This window comes from Zootermopsis nevadensis, unplaced genomic scaffold, assembly GCF_977971745.1.
Source record: "Zootermopsis nevadensis isolate Lab colony 2312 unplaced genomic scaffold, Znev_1.0 Znev_ptg000030l, whole genome shotgun sequence".
NCBI classification, from domain to species: Eukaryota; Metazoa; Arthropoda; class Insecta; order Blattodea; family Termopsidae; genus Zootermopsis; species Zootermopsis nevadensis.
Window position 1 is genome coordinate 15,929,305 of NW_028259162.1, and position 23,708 is coordinate 15,953,012.

At 36.0% G+C, this 23,708-nt stretch overlaps 1 protein-coding gene across 2 annotated transcripts; it reads right to left on the reverse strand.

The window, feature by feature from the left end:
- Window positions 1-495: 495 nt before the first annotated feature.
- On the reverse strand, window positions 496-13,676 carry LOC110833809 (kelch-like protein 10). 2 transcript variants are annotated; one of them, XM_022072298.2, is made up of 7 exons: window positions 13,482-13,676; window positions 11,033-11,208; window positions 9,457-9,708; window positions 7,924-8,203; window positions 6,037-6,273; window positions 5,045-5,199; window positions 4,607-4,735 (listed from the first exon to the last, which is right to left on the reverse strand). In XM_022072298.2, the coding sequence occupies exons 2-6, from the start codon at window positions 11,203-11,205 to the stop codon at window positions 5,074-5,076; spliced, it is 1,068 nt and encodes a 355-aa protein (XP_021927990.2). In that variant the 5' UTR covers window positions 11,206-11,208; window positions 13,482-13,676; the 3' UTR covers window positions 4,607-4,735; window positions 5,045-5,073. The 2 variants fall into 2 exon arrangements, with proteins under 2 accessions (XP_021927989.2, XP_021927990.2); XM_022072297.2 differs by lacking the exons at window positions 6,037-6,273; window positions 7,924-8,203; window positions 9,457-9,708; window positions 11,033-11,208; window positions 13,482-13,676 and adding exons at window positions 496-925; window positions 2,363-2,555; window positions 3,531-3,689 and having other exon boundaries at window positions 4,566-4,735; window positions 5,045-5,146.
- Window positions 13,677-23,708: the final 10,032 nt, after the last annotated feature.

Genomic DNA, 23,708 nt, shown 5'->3' on the forward strand with positions numbered 1-23,708 from the left:
TAAGCTGATCCTGTATTAGATTTTATCTCGGAAACATGCCTTGAGTTCCCCGTTTGATTACAGCTGTGACATATTTCTATTACTCCGTATGTATCTTAACTAAATTCAAGTTCTTAGTTTTGTGTATTTTATAGTAATATTTTGTGCTAATTCATTAAAATACTTAAAAGTACCCTACAAAATAACCTGAATAAATAAATACATCTGTCAACTGAAAGCATCGTCTGTTTCTTCATGCCATTTGAAAAGGTTGTTTCTTCCCCAGGCACATGGCACAATTAACCGGTATATTTGGGCAACTCAGCCAAATGTACATGTGCAATTTCCTTACAATATCACACGTAGATCAGAAATCGATACAAAATTCTCACTGTTTTACCTTCGTAATGACGATTTTCTAAACAATGTCCATGAAGAAAAATATTTACTCTTCCCCTAATACCATGAAGACGGTTTCGTAGCTCGAAACATGTCGCCACAAGTGGATTTATTTAATACAAGACGCAAGGTGAAACTGCTGTGTGTTGGTGGATGGTAATATTTTAGATAAAATTAAACGTCTGTAAAATAACTAATTTCAATAAGACTTCTTGAGCAGAAAATAACGAGAAATAATTTTTTCCTTCTCTGCTGCAAACAATATTTCTCTTCTTATTTTTTTGTAGCTCCTACATCAATTCAAATTTGTACATTATTTTCATAAGGAAAGTAATTAAAATTAATGTGTTCGTCGTGGTTGTAATCAACTGCAAACTACTGATTCTCCCAATCTAACATTTATTTTACTTTTCTCCTCCTTCTTTTGCGTTTCTTCTTCATTAATTTGTCTCTGAGTTTGTAGGTGTAGTCGCTTGCATTCGGGAGGTTCTTGATGACACAAGTCGACGGACAGTATCTATCAAATTTCATCTCTGGCGCCTGGTACCTGCAATTTAAAAAATTAAAAGTATAAACAACCCCTCTTTCATCGCCCATCAGTATTATCTACACTCAAGACAATTTTTATCACATTTGGCGGACACAGTTACAGAAAATATGTAACTCAACACGAGATGATGCAACTCACGAAGGAATGCGTCTTCTAACATAAATAATTTATTTAATATAAGTTTAACAGAAATGTAATTTGAATGCCAGTGCATTTATGTCGAGAAAATATCCACTTTCTTAAAAATATATATACTTTTTCTTCTGGTGTTCTAAAATATTAGACATTTCAATGTAGAATAAGTATAAAAGAATTGTCTTTGCGAGTCGTAAAATGTGTTGACCTAAAAATATCCATGTCTTTGGGTAGAATGGAAAATTGCTTGAAGCTAAGGGCATAGCTTCCAACGAAATGTCGTTGCTTATAATTCCCCCAATCGGACGTCAGTGCACGATTCCCACACCATATTTCAGAACAGTTTCCAGTTCATCTTTCTTTTACTCAGATGCACATAGGACACCGGCCAACGCGGTATTATAACGTAATATATTTTATTACATCAAAATGGAGGGAGAGATTACCACTATTTTAATGACTTGTGTACTGCGCAAGCTACGTTTGGTACACTTCATTACGCCATTACCTTCGGTCAGAATAATAAATTTAATCACACGCTTTCTTCGGAGAGATAAGCGTGTCTTGTTTGAGACATGCGCCCATGACAATAAAATTTTGACCCACCAAAAATAATTCTGGAGAGGTTCTGCTGGACGTAAAACAGACACAAACCAAAATCGAATGAATTTCTGTGGGATTTTAGGCTCTTGCACAAACAAATAAGAAGAAATTTGTCCTCTGGGGTGTTTTTGGAGCTCCTTACCAACTCCGTCAATAGATGGTAGGAGACTGCATGGTCAAACATGCCAAGAGACAGCCTTTTCCAAGTAAACTTCCATCAGAAATTGGAACATAAGACGGAGAGGCGTCGTTAAACCTGAAACTGGCCTAACCCTTTGATGAAAGATAAAGATTATGGCGGTGCTGATGTGCTGAACGCCACAAACTTCCTGTCCAAGTGAGTGCCACTCATCAAAGAAACTTCGTCAAAGAGCTTCTTATTAATGCAGTTAAAGCTTACATCTGATTAGCATTTCCCAGTCATTTGCCCTCTGATTTAGCGATTCAGCTTGACCGCAACGTCGCCCTGCCTCCTTTCATTCTACCCCCTCCACTCACCCATTTGTCGTGCGTTTATTCAAGGTCTTGAGTAAGCAGGAAGAACCTCCGAAACGTCGGTCAATTTCTACGATACTACACGGCGCAGCATTCGCAAGATCGCGGTTATTTTGACCGGAAATAATTCACTTCCTAGTGTTTTTCGAAAGTAAAAGTCTGTGATTATACAGCCCTGAACAATCAAGGAAAGAAACAAACCATCGAATTTCCTTGTCATCGACACATGCGGAGCCCTGGTTATAACTTCCACCGATGACAAAGATTTTATCGTCGATTACTTCTACTTTGATGCAAGACGATTGGACGACCATGCCAGGGATCTCGGTCCACTTGTCTTCGGCGAGGTCATACTTTTCGGTGCTGAGGTCGTCTGATGTCTTGTTGTGTCCTCCTGCACACACACATTCAGTAACAGGTCACAGTATACAAAAAAAAATGCCAAAGGGAACTTATTCTAACCCCATTTATCGGGGCCCATCTTGATATTTGTAACTGTCACCTGGCCACCAAATGTTTAGCCTGTATGGAACCACAAGATTCATTACCTTATTCACAAAAGTCGGTAGTTGAACCATTTCCACATAATCTAGTTCCATAAAACATTTTAATATTATCCTTCCTTTTAAGACTATCATCACAAGTGGTATCTTACCTTCAAGATTACTAATTATAACTTTCTAGACGTATGTATTTCTCGTAACTTCAATGCTTCAAACTCCGTCCGTCTTAACCAAAGTTTTTACGCACTTAAAATTTGCAATTCCGTAAACGCAACGAATAAATGAAATACAACGAAGAAAATTCATTCCCTCTTGAAGTGTTAGTATTAGTACCAGGAACGAAATTAAAGATGAAAAAGCTACAATATTATTCTCGTACTTGTAGCATCAGGAAATTGCGCCTGACATCTGTTTTCTGCTTCATGAAACTGCGTGCGAAAGGACTTATATATCAACACAAGATGCACTCTTCAAAACGGCGTGACACAAACAAGTGACGAAAGCAAAGACTGCGAAGGAACTGCTTTAAACCATCGGCTTTTTGGGGATAACAGCACGGCAAACTGAAATTTCCTTGCTACAAGGACAAAATATTTACCTTTAAAAACTGCGACTGTGTCTACTTTACTTGAGATACCACAAGAGATTATGCGTTGTTAGTTAGTTAGTTAATTGTTCTTTTTGGAGAATGTAATCTAAACGACGAATCGGGGTTTAAATTACCAACAAACTAACTCTGTAAGGACAGGAGAAAAATGTTGTTCATAAAATCTCAGTCACTCAAAGAAAACCAGGAATACATTTCACAATAACAATTTCTGTAAGAAGGATACAGGGGCATCACTCAGAATGCCCAGAGTTCTCACCTACGGCGTACAGACAGCCCAGGAACTCGACACAAGAAAAACGCCCACGTCCAGAAAGCATTGGTGCAACGAACGTCCATTGGTCGATGTCCGTGTCGTAAACTTCCACCGAGTTTAGAAAATTCTTATCATGACGTCCACCAGCGACGTATATTTTGTCTGTAAAAACAAATTAGCTATATGACACAAACTGTAAACAATTTTGATGAAGGCGGAGGCATTAAACTGATCCATGCAGATCACAGACATGGGACAATCCGTACTTAAATTTGTAAATCTATTAATGATATTTTATTTTATGTTCCCCCTCGAGCCACAGACACGGCTGTCTCTGTTCAACTGTTTCTCTGTTTTAAATGCAGACAAACAGCGTGTCAAAGTAAAGTAATTGTACCGATATAATTTAATACAAACAGCATAAAGTGCTTAAATTAATGCATAATGGTAATGATGGTGAGTTATTAATACATTTTCTGTGAATTGGATTTTATTAAATTTGGTGCTAGAGACGTACGGTACGAGCTGCCAAGTGGTGCTCTACATTTATAAAACAAAGTGCTATTTACATGAGATTATTGATTGCCTCAAAACATATTACATCCGTATTATATGAGCGCCAGTTTGATAGTTTGACGGTTGTTTACACTCACTCCGAGTGTACACTACAAAGGCAGAAGACGACGCACAGGGACAGTTTACAAGAGCAGAAGAAACCATCACGACTCAGAACTTCAAGCCGTTGCAGTCTGTGAAATAACGTAGTACGTAGCACGGATAAAAGAAAGAGATAATAAAAGAATGTGGACAAAGGAGTGAGGGAAACTAAGTTCAAGAGAGAAGATGAGGAATGTCTTGATGATGAAGGCATAAAGTTCGTCTGAAACGTCGACAGAAGCCAAACGACAGCCATCTTCGTACTCGCGACCGTGAGAACCTCAAATCCTGCGATTCCTTCAACCGTTCTTGCGTCGTTACAGACAGACGCCTCGCCTTCTGCACTATTTCACAAATTTATGTTTCACAGGATTTACGTACTATTCAGTACAGCCGCACTTGCATCTTCTCGCCCTGTGTTCATGGGAGCGATCAAAGACCACTGGTCCGTCTCGCAGTCGTATCTTTCCGCCGTACTGAGATGCAGACCACCATAGAAACCGCCCATGGCGTACACTGCACCTCGCAGAACTGCCACACTTAAACTGCGTCTGAAACGGTAAAAGTACACGCTCTGCTATGCTCATTTATTGCTGATTCAGATGCATTTCCTCTCGCAGAACGCAATTGTTCGCTCGTCATTGTTAAATCACAATTCAAAAGAATTAAGAAGCAAATCATATTCTTATAACCAACATTGTTCAAAAAGTCCTCCTACCTATTCATACTTTGCACGATGCTCCTGTATGTGAGTGGTACAGAACCTGCTCACATTTATATCTTGACTAACAGAGCGACTATCAGCTTTTTAGGAAGAACTCTGTTCCAAGGAGTTCCTTAGGTACCAAGCTGCATCTTACCTGCCTTCATGCATAGGCGCCACCTCGCGTCATTTCTTCGTAACAGCGTTGAAGCAGACACATGAAACGCCAAAACCACCGATGACGTAAATGTCGAAACCGACTACTGCCGTGCAATGGTAGGCTACCGCACCGATCGAGTCGACGCCCTTTACCTGCAGGAACGACAGGTTATGGCTTACGATTCTTTGAGTATTTGGCTCACTAAACTGAAGTCCGTACATTAGAGTCCAAGCGACCGACCACCGGATCAGAGGTGCAATCCCCAACAGTGGACCGAAACTGCTCCACCGTGGTGGGTGGCACTCGACAAAGACCGTGAGAAATGGAATTATGAGAGGCGGAGGAAAGAGGAAGACCCGAAGAGAAGCTCAAACATTACCAGTGCTCTCGTCAAGTTCGACAGACAAATGTAGAATTAATTTCTGATCAACAGCTGACATTTCAGGTTCGTACGATGGCAAAGACAGATGTTGGTGTTTTGGGTTTTATCGACGCGAAGCTGGAGGCAGTACTTCCCCCACCCCACTCCAAAGCCTTCTAATTCACGAGGCGTTACCACGCAGATGGCCAACATCGATACTCATTTATTACATTGAAATCCACTGACGATCAACGATGATTTCGTTTCATGTCTAAAATCAGCAGACAGGTTGCCATGACAGTTGATGTAGGACGCTTATTGTAAATGGTATTTAAGGCAAACTTCACATCCTTCGTCGATTCCTATTACAACTTACATTGTACATGAGACTCAGCACTTGTGTAATTTATTCATTTATTCTCTTTAATTTATGTCTTTGGAGCTTCTCTTAAAAAAGGGTTCACTGAAATAGAAATAAACGAACACGAAATAAAGAGGCGACGAGGTGCTTGTGATTAAGCTTAAATAAACAATTACTTGGTATAAATAAGCTACGAAAGAAAAGTTAGTTTTTCTCGGAGACGTCATTTAACAAGGCACGTTAAGAGTAGAAATGTGTGCAACTCACCACAGTCCACCGGTCTGCTCGTGCGTCGTACGCTTCGATCACATTTGTAAACCCTTCGTAGCGACATCCACCAATAACAAACAGAATGTCCTGTGGGTTTCGCGGGCGAGCAAACCTTGGTATAACGAAGTCCATGTGTTTCTTCGTCAACTTTTTCACGTCGGGCAGGTATGTGAGCGTGTCCGAGATCACGGGTCTGCACCGCTCATTTTCCGTTACGTACGGGTGCTTTGACACCTGTTGAACAGTTCAATGTGGACCTTATGAACTTTTAGGAAGAGATGGCACGTTCCATTGCAGAGGAGACAAGAAATTCACACATAATTTGGTTCGGAACTCACCGAAATAGACTGTGGTATATACAAGATAATATGATTTTTGCTTTATATAACGGCGCTATTAACAAATGCACAGGTTGTGGGGAGAAGCGAAATCAAGGTTAAATCGATCTTAGAGAAAACTATTGAAATGTGTTTCAACCGAAAGTTAAATACTTCAGTAAGGGTTGCAATATGAGTTACATTCAAAAATGTAACTTATTTCTCGTCTCTCCCGTGCGAGATGGACGCTGCGATCACCACATTCTTTAATCGTCAAAATTACGTAGCATCAAAAGAAAGTTATGACAATTAGTTGCTTCGAGTTTCCAGGGAGGCAACCTGCTGTATGTTGATGGTTGGGTTGAAGTCCGTCAACACAACAGCGTGATTATAGGCTCGATGTCTCTTAAGGGCCGTTGCATGTTTCGACCTTAATTGATCATCATCAGGTGTTTCTCTTTAAGTTTTCGAAACTAGTAGATAGGAATTCTAAATTGTATAGACATTTGATGCAGATAAAATTTTATGACTCCGTGCGAGTGTTTCACACGTAGTCGTAAGAGGCGAGTGGCTGAAAGTACAGGGCATTTGACCTTGAGTAGAAACATTTTTTCTCTCGGGTTAAAGCGCTTGATGAAATGGAAGAAGGAATATCATAAGTTGTATGGCTGCTTCGTGAGATAACGGTTAAAATATTAGAAAGTTAAAGCTGTCTATGAGATTTGGGGTAATTTACTCTTGGATGTTGAACGAAGTTTTCTTGCTGCATTTTCCGATTTCTATTATCCCTATGTGGTCAATCAGCTGACGATTATCATGCTAAGTGTTGTCGGGTTGACTATGTATACCGTCGGACATGTGTGAAATTATTATAGCAGTTAAGATACGCTTCTTATGGCAGTAGGATCTTTGGTTATGTAGAACGCTGAGCCAGAAGACGTGATTTATCTGTTGGAGGATTTTCCTATTCAAACTGAGTGGACGTTTGAATGTAGTTAACGGTGGAATGCTGTAGTTGAACTGAAACACGTAATGGATATTTATAAAGGCTGAGACTGTAATCAAAGATTTGCAGTGCAGACGGACTCTCAAACTTACAGACGATGAATAAAAGACGATTATTAAATCCAACCACATATCTGCATAAAAGGACGAATCGAATATTTGTTTTGCACATACACACATGTATACGAGCGTGTTACCAGCGGTATTCCACAGATAGTCATTGTAACCTTGGTAACTAAGTGAATCTGGGGATTTCTTACGCAGGAAATTTTGCGCGAAACAAGGCATTCAATTCATTGTGTAATTTTCACGTTTTTGTTGTAAGATTTTAACCAGAATTGGAATGTGTCAACAGATTCCGTTAAAGCTCTTCAGCATTAAATCTAATGAACATCCGGTCAGACGTTCTCGACCTGGAACTGCGGACAAACAGACGGGCTTACACGTGACGAAGGAAAAGGCTTCCGATTTGCATTAATTAGTTACGAACACGTGTGAATATGGAATTGAAAATGTGGGTTTCACTTCCCATAAACATCCACGATTTCATGGCGATTCTGACCTTCTTCTTGACGAACTTTGCGCCAAGTAGTCCCAGTCTGACGCCCTTCAAAAGGCCCGCGATGTGACCTTTCCTGTTGTCCGGGTCGTGGTTGATCCACCGGAGAATGCACTCCCACACAAATGTCTCGTCCTTCACGTTCAGTTCCTCGGACTCGATTATCGCTTGCAGCTCCTCTACAGGCAGTTCCAGCAGTTCTTTGCTCTTCAGAGACACTTGCATGAAGTTGTGCAGAACGAAGCGGTGAGCGTGAGTCTCGAGGTCGGCGAAGAAGTAAAACCTGAGACAGCGAAGGTAAGAGCCGACTCAGAATCGATCTCCTTCGAACTCTGACACATTGAAACACTGCAGGAAGAACTTGATTCTCAAGCATTTGCACACCACAATATTTCGCTTCCAATTTTACCTTAGTCCTTTTGAAGCCCGAATGAGCGACACTGAGAGCAGATAAGTGTGCGAGGCAACGATGAGAGATGCTCAGTTTAACCGTGGATAAATAGAAAGTTTTCGGCTCTGAAGTTTCCAAGGCAATGCCCGCTCGTCCTCGTGATAAGATTATAGGTTGAAACAAGAGCACGGTTTACGCAAGTGTAGAAGGCAGTGAGATGAGAAGTGTAGAATTTTTAGTTCTGGCATTAACCTTGGCGAAACGACGTTGTGTTAGCTATGTGTGTTAATCCAGTGAAACCTCGTTTAACCGGACTGTATGGGGGGAGGGGGGGAGGAACCGCGGTTCGGATAAGCCGATAGGTCGGATGAGCGAGAGAAAGGGAACGTGGTCATGGAATTGACAAATAAGTAGAGACTCAATGCAGATTTTCCTCTACGGTGGATGATGCGGGCGTTTCGCACACACAAGCCGACGGGAAATGTCACTTGTGGGCGCTGTTCAAGGAAGTTCCTATATTAAAATAGCGAATTTATCAGCCATTCAGTCCATCGCATCAAGTGGAGGTTCTGGTGTGATTCTGCAAATGTCAATTTATTTGCTAGCTATGTTTTCCTGAACAAGACGAAGTAAGAGTTCATCTTCTACGGGGACCAGCGGGTTGTATCTTGTCTTTGCCCAATAATAACCACTTCTCTAAATGTCTTGAAGTTTTCATAATTCTCATCAAAATATGGGTGTGAGGTTAGATCAATGAACTGTACCGCGTGGACATCGCTATAAACACTCTCGCCGGTGGAAACCGATCGCAACAGATCTGGTCGAAATTCGGTCGCTAATTTGGGAATCGGATAATCGATGCTCGGTTAACAGGTGCTTCTTCTGTATGCAGAAAGATGTGGGGCTGAAAGTTGATTCTGATATTGGGAGTATTATGTAAGAAGCAAGGAATTCCGCAGAGAAAGAAGGAAAGAAAAAAAGAAATCAGAACATTTAAATTACAAGCACATAAATAGCCTGGCAACGCTTTATAATTTTCCCAGTCCTCAGTCAGAGGCCTTAACCTCCGACCCGGCACTCGGCTGCTGAGTCGCTCCAGCGGCGAAGGCTTACGTCACAGCAAATGACAAATGAACATCAATTACCTTGCGAAAACCAAGATGCCGATACAGTTGTCGGCGTCCATCGCGTTCTTGAGGAAGTCGCAGCAGAGTTTAGTAACGCCAGGAATACACAAGTAGTCAGCCTCCACGAGCAGCTGACGCGCGTTGTCGGAGTGAATGTCAACCTCTCGCAAATAAACAAAATCCAGTATCTGGTTCATCATGTCTGAGCTGACTGCGTGGAGAAGAATATCAGTCTCCTCGCTGGTGTGCAGTGTTGTCGTGAAGAGGGTCCTGAATCGTCACGAAGCAGTCGTCGATTTGGAGAAACGGCAAGCAGAAAATTACAAGCCATGCGCATAAACGTTAAGTTTTTATAACTCACGTAGCCGAATAAAAGTATCGTTTTTCAGTGTGATATACGAATTTCTGTTATCTGAATACTTCAAAAACTGCCAGAATGGGTACTAATGGGATCACATTAACTGCCAGAGGGTTAAGAGCGTGCGGAGACTTAACAGAATATAAATTACTAATCGGAATGCAAGCAGCGAACATTTGTACTATAGAATGGTCGCCTCGTTTCTTACATATATTTCACTCCTTCAAGAGATATCTGAGGTTATAACAACTCCTACAGAAATTTTAAAGCCAACCAGCAAAGTAAATCAAATATTTCAACATACATCGCAGGATGTACATTCCACTGATTGATCAGTTCGTAATATGAAATCTATTTGTTCTGTCAAAACGCTTTCCCGACAGTAAACAGCTTAAAAGAAAAGCCGATGGTTCTACGCGGCCTTTAAAAAGTGATCACCAACCAGCAAACAATTTCCTATTACAATTTAAGTGCTTTGCAGTGCAAGACAAACAGGAGGATTTGATTGTCGGAAAACTGAAAGAGGGGTACAGCTTGTAACAAGACGTGAGAAACGTCTGTTAGGAAACAGAAACAATGGTTCACGGTTAAAATTAATTTCCCATTTTAAGAACTCGCCGCATCTTTATTTAAACACAAGCAAATTAACGTATGTACAAATTCTCGAACGATTCTCTCCTGCCAATGAAACTTATTTCCAGAAGGTCTTTGTTACAGTTTATTTCAGACAGAGCAACTCACAGCAGCTTCCAATGTAACAGACAATGTCGTTACGAAGGTGCATTACCAACTTTCTTCTGCACTTTGTCGGTCGTCTTTATGTATTAAAACCAAGACGTTTTGGAAAGGTATTGATCCTATTTCTCCCTCCAGATCGATTAACTGTCACCTTGGTACAACCGAACTTAAATTTAGTACAAAAAAACACCTACGTCTTCCGGGATGTTGCGTCGTAGTAATTATCGGACGTTTCAGAGGTGCTTACTGCCTCAATCATCAAGGAAAGTAGGCAGTAAGTACGTCTGAAATGCCACTCAGTTTCTACGGCGCAACGTCCAGAAGACATTATTCTTCTTCTTCTTCGTCACCGCCGTGAGATTTCATGACAATGAACAAATAACAAAGGACAAATAGCCATATAAAAATACAGGTTTCTGCAGTAAAGAGGACAAATTATTTCACATACTTATGTCCTTATTTCACATGTTAATGAACCACGTCAGTTAATAAACAAACCTGAAATATTCGCTATGCATCGACAGGATCACTCTGTGGACTCGAAAGACGCCGCCGTCCTCCAACCTCAACACCGAGTCACACAAGAGGTTCTTCTCTCTCATCTCGTTCAGATGGACCAATGCTTTGGTGCACGTGCACCTGCCGCCATCTTTACTTTGGTTTGACTCCATCTCCTGAAACACAGTCCATCGCTGTTACAGGTTTCTCTTCATACTGACGCGTGTGCACATCAACTGAGAGTGACTGAGAGGGAACACGGTACTCAGAAGAATATCTGGTCCTGCGAGAGAGTTTCTGACAAGGGAATGGTGAAAATTGCATAATATGGAGCTTTATAGATCTCTTCACTAATTAATAAATTGTAGTCTGTCAGATCAAGTGTGATGAGATGGGCGGGGCATGTAGTACACATGGCAGAGACAAGAAGTGCAACTTTTTAATCGGAAGACCTGAAACGGAAAGGTAGCTTGAGAGTCCTATGAGTTGCAGGGATAATATTAAAATGGATCTCAGAGGTGGGGAATTAAGGTGTGAATTGACTTCATCTGCTTGTGGATGTGGCTTAGAGGCGGGGTCTTGTAAACACGGACATGAAATCTCATGTTTCATAAAAGGCGAGACACTTGATTACCTGGGCTACTGTTACATTCTCAAGCAGGCCTTCCGCTCCATGGACTCAGTTTGTTTCTTTGTTACAGTTGAGATTCAATACAAAATTAGAAAGCTCTAAATTAGACATATAACTAACTAAATAACTTCCTAGACGGCTTACGGAACACGAAGTTTCAACACCGAATTAACCAAAGCCCTCCACCGGACCTTGTCCTGGGCCAACAAAATCCAGTCTCCTTCAACTCCTATGTCCCATAGATCCCGCCTGAGATTATTCTCCCATCTACGTCTAGGTCTCCCCAGTGGTCTCTTCTCCTCAGGCTTTCCAAAAATACCCGGTGCACACCTCTCGCCCCATCCATGCACTCCACATGCCCCGCCCATCTCACTCTTCTTGGCTTAATCACCCTGAAAATGTGACTGATGTAGGCAATATTAAGTCATGCCGCGTGTTTGTCATTACTCGCATAAATCTTCTTATATGTAAACTACGTGCCTAGACATTACGTATAAAATATCAATGTAATCTAAAAAGTCTTACATGCCTCTACTCTGGTAAATCGATTTTAGAGAAATTACGACAAAAATATGCCATAGAAAATGCGTGACCTTTGACGCAGAAACAGTTATAACAAATAAATTTTGGAAAAAGAAGACTACGCTTTTTCATAGAACAAAAAGTGCTTAACAGTTTACATGATTAAAGACTATCCTGCCTAAGTTACACATTTATATATACTTTTTTATTTGTAGTGTTCTGTCTGACGACAGGTCCATATGAATAGGATCCTTCCATCCTTTTCTCGGACTGGGACCTGTTCATATACGTTCTTGGCAGATGATCCAGAAGTGGTTTGCCATTGCCTTCTTCTGTGTGTGAATGGAGTAATTGTTGGGATGCCACGGAGAAACCGGGGAAGCCCCCGGAGGAAAACTCCGTGTTGCCTAGACCACGGCCTTGCCCAACACAAGTTATAAATTCGGGCACCGCCGGGAATCTAACCCGAGACCCCAGGATTACAAGGCTAGTGTTCTGACCGCTAGACCACCGTGGCGGCTTTATATACACTACAAGCACAAAATATAATTTAAATTTATCAAATGAACGCGAGAATTACAGTTTTGAACAGTCACAAAAGCTCTAAGCTGTTCTACCGCATGCGTAGATCAGGCCTAAATCACGCTACTCACACACTGCAATGTGCAAGATATTCTATGAAAATTCGATTGGAACTAGGCTCGTCAAAGAATAGCCCCGTTCCTTTACTGAACCAGAGGGTTCATCATCGTGTTCAAAAATCCCGCCATCGGGGTCTATCCTTAGCCATTTGCATCCAGTTCGCTCCATCGAGTCCCATCTCCTTAAGGTCCGTCTTAATGTTATCCTCCCACCTACGCCGAGTTCTTCCCAGAGGTCTCCTCCCTTCAGGCCTTGTAAACTCCTCTCCCCTGCCCGCCTCACCCTAACAACATCGGGTGAGGAGCTCGTCTTGCACTTTTCTCTCTTATCTGTCCCACTCCCGTTTTGGGTCCAGATATCTTCCTCAACACTCTGTTGTCAGACATATATATCCCATTTCTTAAGAGCCATATATTTTTATTAAGATTCTAGGCTACTAAACACATTTTATTCCTTTATAATTGTAAAATCTTAATTGCTTAAAGGAATATCATTTTACTTTCAATGATGCCGTGAACTAACAGAAGTTAATCTAACATTACTTGAAATTGTGTTAAAAAGCTGACAAGCCTAATTCTCGTACACGAGTTCACAAATGCAGATGAAACACGTAAATGTGATGAACAACAATAATAATAAATAGGAATCTTTTACCTCAAACTTGTTTCAATTGTAAGAGACCACGATGTCCACCGGCAAAGACCAATTTAATCAAAAATAAAATGGAGGGCAGTATCACAGATTTCTTAATAATTCTTATGTAAGATAAGTACTCGTGATATTCTAAAACGTTTTTAACAGCACAAAATTATCTACTCAACGACGCACTTCCTCCACAAGCGACTCAAAGCTCAGCTCTTTCTGCAGTAACGAAAGCGAATTGTTGACGGCAATAATGAAACACAACAATGCCGAGTAAACAGATGACGTAACAATTAGTTTCTTAGGTAAAAGATTGGAGTGCAATACGGTTCATTCAGGCTATTATACTGCATGCATAAGGAACGTGAAAAGAGCCTTGTGGCGTGCTGAACCAACTTTGTTGCAGGCGTGGATTAGAAATTCCAATACTTTTTCTTGCATTGTTATGCACGCAGGAGTTCATAGTATAAAAGCTGACCATTGTCGGTCCATATTTACACATTGTTGGTAGTTGAAAAAATCAAAATTGACGGTGACGTGTTGTATTTAAATTATACTTAGGCAATAAATACGATGAAAGGAAGTTTATATATTGGCTTTATTCTGAATATTCCCTTTATACATGCTTTACACTTGAGTAAATAGTCTGATTAGGCCATCGCTTATTTATATCTTATTGCATCATGCTTGTGTTTCAATACAATACTTTTATTTTCCGTCGTTTACACAAGCTTATTGTTAAAATCATATAAAATCATATAAAATTTCACATAAAATTGTTACATTTTAAAATTGACGACATGTTTCGATATACAATCTTATCATCGTCAGGTCTATCAAAATTAAAATTAAAATCTGGTGTATCTGTTGCTCTGCTTATATTGTTTTTGTTTTTACTCGTTTTTACTACATCTCCAGGCTTCTTCGATTTTATTTTTGGAGACGCGCCTGGGTGCCTATATATGCAAAATCAATTTTAATTTTCATATCGTGATAAGGCTACCGAAATAGGAAATGGAATAATATTACTCTAATTTATAATATTTTAAGGAATTATTCAAATATATCGTATTACAAGCAAAATGAATGCAATCACAAAATATAAAGTATTATAACATACCGGGTTGTGTATGAGGTGCGTGTCCGTTGTTATTGAATGGCAGACAGTAACTGAGTTGTGAGTATCGTGTATGGCTATATATATTGGGTGAAAGTTGTTTAGGGGGTTGGGTCAATGGACTGTAGAATGTTAAATATCGGATTGTTCGTGTAAATGTTGCTGTCGTTTAATGCAAGGTTCTGTTTATGTGTTCTTTGTATATGATATTTCTCTATGGTGTCTCTATGTCGTTTATTTTGTATTATTTTTATAATGTCCAATGTATGTTCTATTTTGTTGTATGAATGTCCTGTGTTTAATATATGCTTTGCATATGCTGAATGGTCTTTATTATGTTTTATTGCTGTAATATGTTCTTTATATCTTTGATTAAAGGTGCGTCCAGTTTGGCCTATATAGGTTAACGGGCAATCATTGCATTTCAACCTATATATGCCTGGTTTTTCGTATTGATTTGTTGTATCTATTTGTGGTTTTTGTTTCAAGATGTTTTTTATAGTGTTTTTTGTTCTAAATGCTATTTTTATGTTATTTGTTTTAAATGTTTTTGTTATATATTTGGTTTCTTTTCCTATATATGTGAATGTGGCCCATTTGTTTTGTTTATTTTCGTTTCCGTCTTCATTTATGTTGTTTATATTGTTTATTTTATTTTTGGGTTTTACTTCATGATTATTATATCCGTTTTCTATTAGAATTTGTTTTATTGTGTTACATTCAATTTGTTTGTTTACTGTGGTTATGGGATATGTATTTTTCCTGTTTATTAAGTAGTTAATAGCCATCTGTTTATGTTCATTCGGATGGCATGAAGAGGCATGTATTATGGTGCTTGTATTTGTGGGCTTTCTGTATATTTTGAATTCGAAGTTATTTTCGTTTCGTATTATAGTTAGATCTAAATAATTTAATTTGTTATTTTGTTCTTTTTCTAAAGTGAATTGTATATTTTGATTTATGTTGTTAAATTCATTTAAAACATTTTTTATGTCTGTATTTTTTCCATCAAAAATCATGAGTATATCGTCAACATATCTACTATAGTATTTAATTTGATATTTATTTAATATATTTACTATGTAATCATGTTCGAGATATTGTAAGAATATTTCAGATAATATGCTCGAGGTGGGAGCTCCCATAGGTAATCCTGTTTCTTGTTTCCAATATTCATTGTTGAATTGGAAATAATTTTGGTTAATAATAATGTTAGTTATGTTTGTAATTTCATTTATTAGATCTGTATTTATATTCTGTCTATTTAGAATATCTCTCACAACATCTCGTAGCATGCTTGTTGGAATATTTGTATACATATTATTGATGTCAAAAGAACAAATTTGTATATTTTTATTATTATGAAAATTTAGTTGTTGGATTTCATTTATTAATTTTATAGAATTTGTTATATTAAAGGTATTTGGTAAATTACAATATTCTTTTAAAATGTTTTGCATTTTTATTGCTATTTTATATGCAGGGGCTGATGTCCAATTTATTAATGGTCTGATAGAGTATGGGTTCTTATGTAGTTTAATTTGTCCTGTGATGATTGGTGCGGTGGCGCTATGATTATAGTATTGTGTTTTGGGATGGTTAAAAATGTTATTACACTTTTGGGTTATTTTTTGTATTTCCTTTTGATATTTTAGTGTTGGGTTTTGTGTTAGTTGTGTGAATTCATTTTTGTTTATAAATTGAGTGATGTATTTTTGGTATTGTTCTATAGAGAGTATTATGATGGTTTTTCCTTTATCTGCTTGCGTAATTGTTAGTTTATTTTGTTGTAATTTTTGTTTGATATTTTTTATTAATTTCCATTCATTATTATGTGTTTTATTATATTGATCGTTCTTTTTGTTTTGTTTAATTAGGTGTTCAATTTTGTCTGCTATTATGTGTCGTATATGATCTTGTTTTTGTATAGGAATTAGATTTATTGCAGTTTCTGCTTCCAGTGCTAGGTTTGTGATCCATGTTTTATGTTTATGATGTAAATTGTATTTTAAGCCTTTGTTTAGTAAATTATATTCATTTGGTGTGAATTGAATATTTGTTAAGTTTTTTACGCGACATGCGAAATGGTGTGATGGTTCATTTTGTTTGTATTCGTTATTATCTTCGTTTCGTGTTTTACTTATTAATGTTTTTATTTTATTATTTTGTTTCTGATATACTTTAGTCAATTCGGTTTTTAATTTTTGTATTATTTCATTTTCTATGTCCAACCATACATCCTTCCATATGTTTGCAACTTCTAAATGTTTTTTATAGGTTAATATGTTTAACTGATATTTCTTTTTGTATAATTGTTTAATTTCTGCTTTTATATATAATGTTTCTGCCTTTCGTTGAATTATTTGTATATTAGGATTATTTCCTTGTATTTTTATTTTTACATATTTCGGTGTTATTCTCTCCTTTAAACAGAGTTTGTTAAACCTAATATTAGCATTGCACTTCAATACCTTACGTTTTAAATTTAATAATTGATATATGCAATTTATTTGACAATTGTACAGCTTATATCTTAATTGCATCATGCTTGTGTTTCAATACAATACTTTTATTTTCCGTCGTTTACACAAGCTTATTGTTAAAATCATATAAAATCATATAAAATTTCACATAAAATTGTTACAATTTAAAATTGACGACATGTTTCGATATACAATCTTATCATCGTCAGGTCTATCAAAATTAAAATTAAAATCTGGTGTATCTGTTGCTCTGCTTATATTGTTTTTGTTTTTACTCGTTTTTACTACATCTCCAGGCTTCTTCGATTTTATTTTTGGAGACGCGCCTGGGTGCCTATATCTGCAAAATCAATTTTAATTTTCATATCGTGATAAGGCTACCGAAATAGGAAATGGAATAATATTACTCTAATTTATAATATTTTAAGGAATTATTCAAATATATCGTATTACAAGCAAAATGAATGCAATCACAAAATATAAAGTATTATAACATACCGGGTTGTGTATGAGGTGCGTGTCCGTTGTTATTGAATGGCAGACAGTAACTGAGTTGTGAGTATCGTGTATGGCTATATATATTGGGTGAAAGTTGTTTAGGGGGTTGGGTCAATGGACTGTAGAATGTTAAATATCGGATTGTTCGTGTAAATGTTGCTGTCGTTTAATGCAAGGTTCTGTTTATGTGTTCTTTGTATATGATATTTCTCTATGGTGTCTCTATGTCGTTTATTTTGTATTATTTTTATAATGTCCAATGTATGTTCTATTTTGTTGTATGAATGTCCTGTGTTTAATATATGCTTTGCATATGCTGAATGGTCTTTATTATGTTTTATTGCTGTAATATGTTCTTTATATCTTTGATTAAAGGTGCGTCCAGTTTGGCCTATATAGGTTAACGGGCAATCATTGCATTTCAACCTATATATGCCTGGTTTTTCGTATTGATTTGTTGTATCTATTTGTGGTTTTTGTTTCAAGATGTTTTTTATAGTGTTTTTTGTTCTAAATGCTATTTTTATGTTATTTGTTTTAAATGTTTTTGTTATATATTTGGTTTCTTTTCCTATATATGTGAATGTGGCCCATTTGTTTTGTTGATAAGATTGTATATCGAAACATGTCGTCAATTTTAAAATGTAACAATTTTATGTGAAATTTTATATGATTTTATATGATTTTAACAATAAGCTTGTGTAAACGACGGAAAATAAAAGTATTGTATTGAAACACAAGCATGATGCAATTAAGATATAAGCTGTACAATTGTCAAATAAATTGCATATATCAATTATTAAATTTAAAACGTAAGGTATTGAAGTGCAATGCTAATATTAGGTTTAACAAACTCTGTTTAAAGGAGAGAATAACACCGAAATATGTAAAAATAAAAATACAAGGAAATAATCCTAATATACAAATAATTCAACGAAAGGCAGAAACATTATATATAAAAGCAGAAATTAAACAATTATACAAAAAGAAATATCAGTTAAACATATTAACCTATAAAAAACATTTAGAAGTTGCAAACATATGGAAGGATGTATGGTTGGACATAGAAAATGAAATAATACAAAAATTAAAAACCGAATTGACTAAAGTATATCAGAAACAAAATAATAAAATAAAAACATTAATAAGTAAAACACGAAACGAAGATAATAACGAATACAAACAAAATGAACCATCACACCATTTCGCATGTCGCGTAAAAAACTTAACAAATATTCAATTCACACCAAATGAATATAATTTACTAAACAAAGGCTTAAAATACAATTTACATCATAAACATAAAACATGGATCACAAACCTAGCACTGGAAGCAGAAACTGCAATAAATCTAATTCCTATACAAAAACAAGATCATATACGACACATAATAGCAGACAAAATTGAACACCTAATTAAACAAAACAAAAAGAACGATCAATATAATAAAACACATAATAATGAATGGAAATTAATAAAAAATATCAAACAAAAATTACAACAAAATAAACTAACAATTACGCAAGCAGATAAAGGAAAAACCATCATAATACTCTCTATAGAACAATACCAAAAATACATCACTCAATTTATAAACAAAAATGAATTCACACAACTAACACAAAACCCAACACTAAAATATCAAAAGGAAATACAAAAAATAACCCAAAAGTGTAATAACATTTTTAACCATCCCAAAACACAATACTATAATCATAGCGCCACCGCACCAATCATCACAGGACAAATTAAACTACATAAGAACCCATACTCTATCAGACCATTAATAAATTGGACATCAGCCCCTGCATATAAAATAGCAATAAAAATGCAAAACATTTTAAAAGAATATTGTAATTTACCAAATACCTTTAATATAACAAATTCTATAAAATTAATAAATGAAATCCAACAACTAAATTTTCATAATAATAAAAATATACAAATTTGTTCTTTTGACATCAATAATATGTATACAAATATTCCAACAAGCATGCTACGAGATGTTGTGAGAGATATTCTAAATAGACAGAATATAAATACAGATCTAATAAATGAAATTACAAACATAACTAACATTATTATTAACCAAAATTATTTCCAATTCAACAATGAATATTGGAAACAAGAAACAGGATTACCTATGGGAGCTCCCACCTCGAGCATATTATCTGAAATATTCTTACAATATCTCGAACATGATTACATAGTAAATATATTAAATAAATATCAAATTAAATACTATAGTAGATATGTTGACGATATACTCATGATTTTTGATGGAAAAAATACAGACATAAAAAATGTTTTAAATGAATTTAACAACATAAATCAAAATATACAATTCACTTTAGAAAAAGAACAAAATAACAAATTAAATTATTTAGATCTAACTATAATACGAAACGAAAATAACTTCGAATTCAAAATATACAGAAAGCCCACAAATACAAGCACCATAATACATGCCTCTTCATGCCATCCGAATGAACATAAACAGATGGCTATTAACTACTTAATAAACAGGAAAAATACATATCCCATAACCACAGTAAACAAACAAATTGAATGTAACACAATAAAACAAATTCTAATAGAAAACGGATATAATAATCATGAAGTAAAACCCAAAAATAAAATAAACAATATAAACAACATAAATGAAGACGGAAACGAAAATAAACAAAACAAATGGGCCACATTCACATATATAGGAAAAGAAACCAAATATATAACAAAAACATTTAAAACAAATAACATAAAAATAGCATTTAGAACAAAAAACACTATAAAAAACATCTTGAAACAAAAACCACAAATAGATACAACAAATCAATACGAAAAACCAGGCATATATAGGTTGAAATGCAATGATTGCCCGTTAACCTATATAGGCCAAACTGGACGCACCTTTAATCAAAGATATAAAGAACATATTACAGCAATAAAACATAATAAAGACCATTCAGCATATGCAAAGCATATATTAAACACAGGACATTCATACAACAAAATAGAACATACATTGGACATTATAAAAATAATACAAAATAAACGACATAGAGACACCATAGAGAAATATCATATACAAAGAACACATAAACAGAACCTTGCATTAAACGACAGCAACATTTACACGAACAATCCGATATTTAACATTCTACAGTCCATTGACCCAACCCCCTAAACAACTTTCACCCAATATATATAGCCATACACGATACTCACAACTCAGTTACTGTCTGCCATTCAATAACAACGGACACGCACCTCATACACAACCCGGTATGTTATAATACTTTATATTTTGTGATTGCATTCATTTTGCTTGTAATACGATATATTTGAATAATTCCTTAAAATATTATAAATTAGAGTAATATTATTCCATTTCCTATTTCGGTAGCCTTATCACGATATGAAAATTAAAATTGATTTTGCAGATATAGGCACCCAGGCGCGTCTCCAAAAATAAAATCGAAGAAGCCTGGAGATGTAGTAAAAACGAGTAAAAACAAAAACAATATAAGCAGAGCAACAGATACACCAGATTTTAATTTTAATTTTGATAGACCTGACGATGATAAGATTGTATATCGAAACATGTCGTCAATTTTAAATTGTAACAATTTTATGTGAAATTTTATATGATTTTATATGATTTTAACAATAAGCTTGTGTAAACGACGGAAAATAAAAGTATTGTATCGCTTATTTAATTTGAATTAGTTACGCTTAAGATGGGTCTGTTGTAGCTGAAGTATCTTCTTAATATAAAATTCGTGATTGTTCGCCATCGCCAAACAATTATCTTCACTGTTCAAACATACAAAGATATTAAATGGCATCTGACATAAGCATTTAAAGAAATGCACATATTCCACTAGAAGTCTCACATCTTGCACATGGTAATGCGTAGTTTGATAACAGTTGATGTAATTTTTATTAATAGATGTGAAAAGAGATTTATTCACAATAACAAACAAGCAAGGCAGATCCTGCATTTAGTATTTATAATTGAACTTCATTTTGACTAAGTACTGGATTTTCACCCGCGCCTCATCGTATACCACGTATCTGAGACTATGATTAAGGAAACTGCACAATTCTGATAAAGTTAAATAAACAAACTAAACAGGAAAACTGGAAGAAACAATAACACAGGACAAATGATTTATTCAGGAACTCAATGCATCTGTTTAATTTAACAATAATTTATCATCATGTTAGTCTTATGTACTTTATCTATATTCAGGGAGGTCTGTACAGGTTGAAAACAAATAAAAAGTAATCAATCTGCCTATTCTTAACACTGAAGGTGTCATGAGCATTTGAAGTTATCATTATTAGCGGAAATCAGCACAGAAAGCAATTTTCTGAACACTATTTTATAATTTTTACTAAAGCAATTAGTTTTTTTACAATAACTGCTCAAAGTGGCCACCATCTTCTCCTATGTAAGATCTTGCTCTCTTTTCACGAGCATTAGTTGTTCTATGAAGTGTGGCACCATGATTTCTGATTTGTGCAGTAGCAGCAATGCCACTGTTTGCAGTTTCATTTCATGAACAAGGCTCTTGATATTCCGCCATAAGTAATAATAAAAAGGTGTAATTTGGTAACCCTGATGGCAAGATACATTTCCCACCCGTCATCGCTGCTCTCAATTGGATTGGCAGTACTTAAAGAGTCGATCACGTCAGCAACAACCCCGTCCTATTCCCAGTATTGTCGTTCCACATGTTGGCAGTATCCTTCCCAGTCTTTTGCCGTCACAGTTGCAGTCCCTTCTGTAGTTAAGTCCAGCAGCCGCTTCAAGGACAAATCCCCTGCCACGTTGTTCTCGCGAACGTAGTTTTTTACCTTAGAGCAGGGGTGGCCAACCCAAATGATCTTTCGGACCACTTTGGAAATGCATCATAACTCCGCGGGCCACATATAAAATTATATATCCCCATATTAGATTTAGATACACTATAGACATTTTTTTGGAGTGAAAAATTGAAACATAATGAGTTATTATTATTGTGTTTACTATTATTCTTACATGTAAACATAGATAATATAATAATAATGATACTAAGCGTACATTGTAAAGAAATATATAGCACTAAAAATTAAATATAAAAAATATATAAATATGAATGAAATAAAAATAATGAAATCATTAAAAAATATTTATTTTACTAGTGCGATATTTATTTCTCCACTCTTTCACTTAGCTTTTGCAAATCGATCTCAATTTGGGTATTTGCACATCGTAATTGGTGTTGCAGGTTAGCGTCCGTTATGTTTGAGCGTGTTTTGTGTTTGGTCAATTTCATTTTCGAAAAAAACGATTCGCAGGTGTAAGTTGAACCAAAAGCGCTAACAACTTTTTGTGCCAGATTTCTCAAATTGGAAAATTTCTCTTTTGTGACGTAAGTGTTATAAAAATCTATTTTTGATTCTGATGTTTCAAAAATGTGTTTTAATTCAATATTGCACTGTAAGTCAACCAGTTCCATTTGGAGATATTCTGGGGCCGACTCGATTTTAACATGAAAGGGAGATGAATATATTTCAAAAATTTTGTTGTATTTGTCTAACTCTAAATTACTGAATCGGCTTTCAAAAGCAGCTGTAAGTTTTCTTATTTCTTTTGCATATTTGATGTAATTGTTACATTTTGATTTCTTAAATTCTTTCAACAATGGAAAGTGGTGAGCGTTATTACTTTTCAATTGCGATTCAAATAACAACAATTTCTTCTGAAATGCTTTGATGTGATTAAATGTATCGATTATAAGGTTATCTTTTCCTTGCAATGATATATTTAACTGATTAAGTTTTTCGACAATATCCACTAAAAAGCATAAATCCAATAACCACTCATCATTTCTTAATTCTGGTACAGGTCTTTGCTTGTCATTCATAAACAAGTCAATTTCTTCTCGTAACTCATAAAACCGCTGTAAACATCTTCCACGACTTAATCATCTGACTTGACTGAAGTATACAACGTCACCATATTCAGAATCTAATTCTTTCAGGAACTCCTTAAATTGTCATATATTCGCAAGAATATTATTTTAAAATCAAAGTTAATTTTTTCTCATAATTTCGACAGATAATTTTTGAATATATGGATGCACAAATAAT

What these genes read in the sequence shown, in the direction of transcription:
- LOC110833809 (XM_022072298.2), bottom strand. Translation starts at nt 11,205, where the DNA reads ATGGAGTCAAACCAAAGTAAAGATGGCGGCAGGTGCACGTGCACCAAA. An exon ending in ATGCATAGCGAATATTTCAG is followed by an intron (nt 9,709 to 11,032) that starts GTTTGTTTATTA and finishes GTGACGATTCAG; the next exon opens with GACCCTCTTCACGACAACAC. An exon ending in CAAAGTTCGTCAAGAAGAAG is followed by an intron (nt 6,274 to 7,923) that starts GTCAGAATCGCC and finishes ACTGTTCAACAG; the next exon opens with GTGTCAAAGCACCCGTACGT.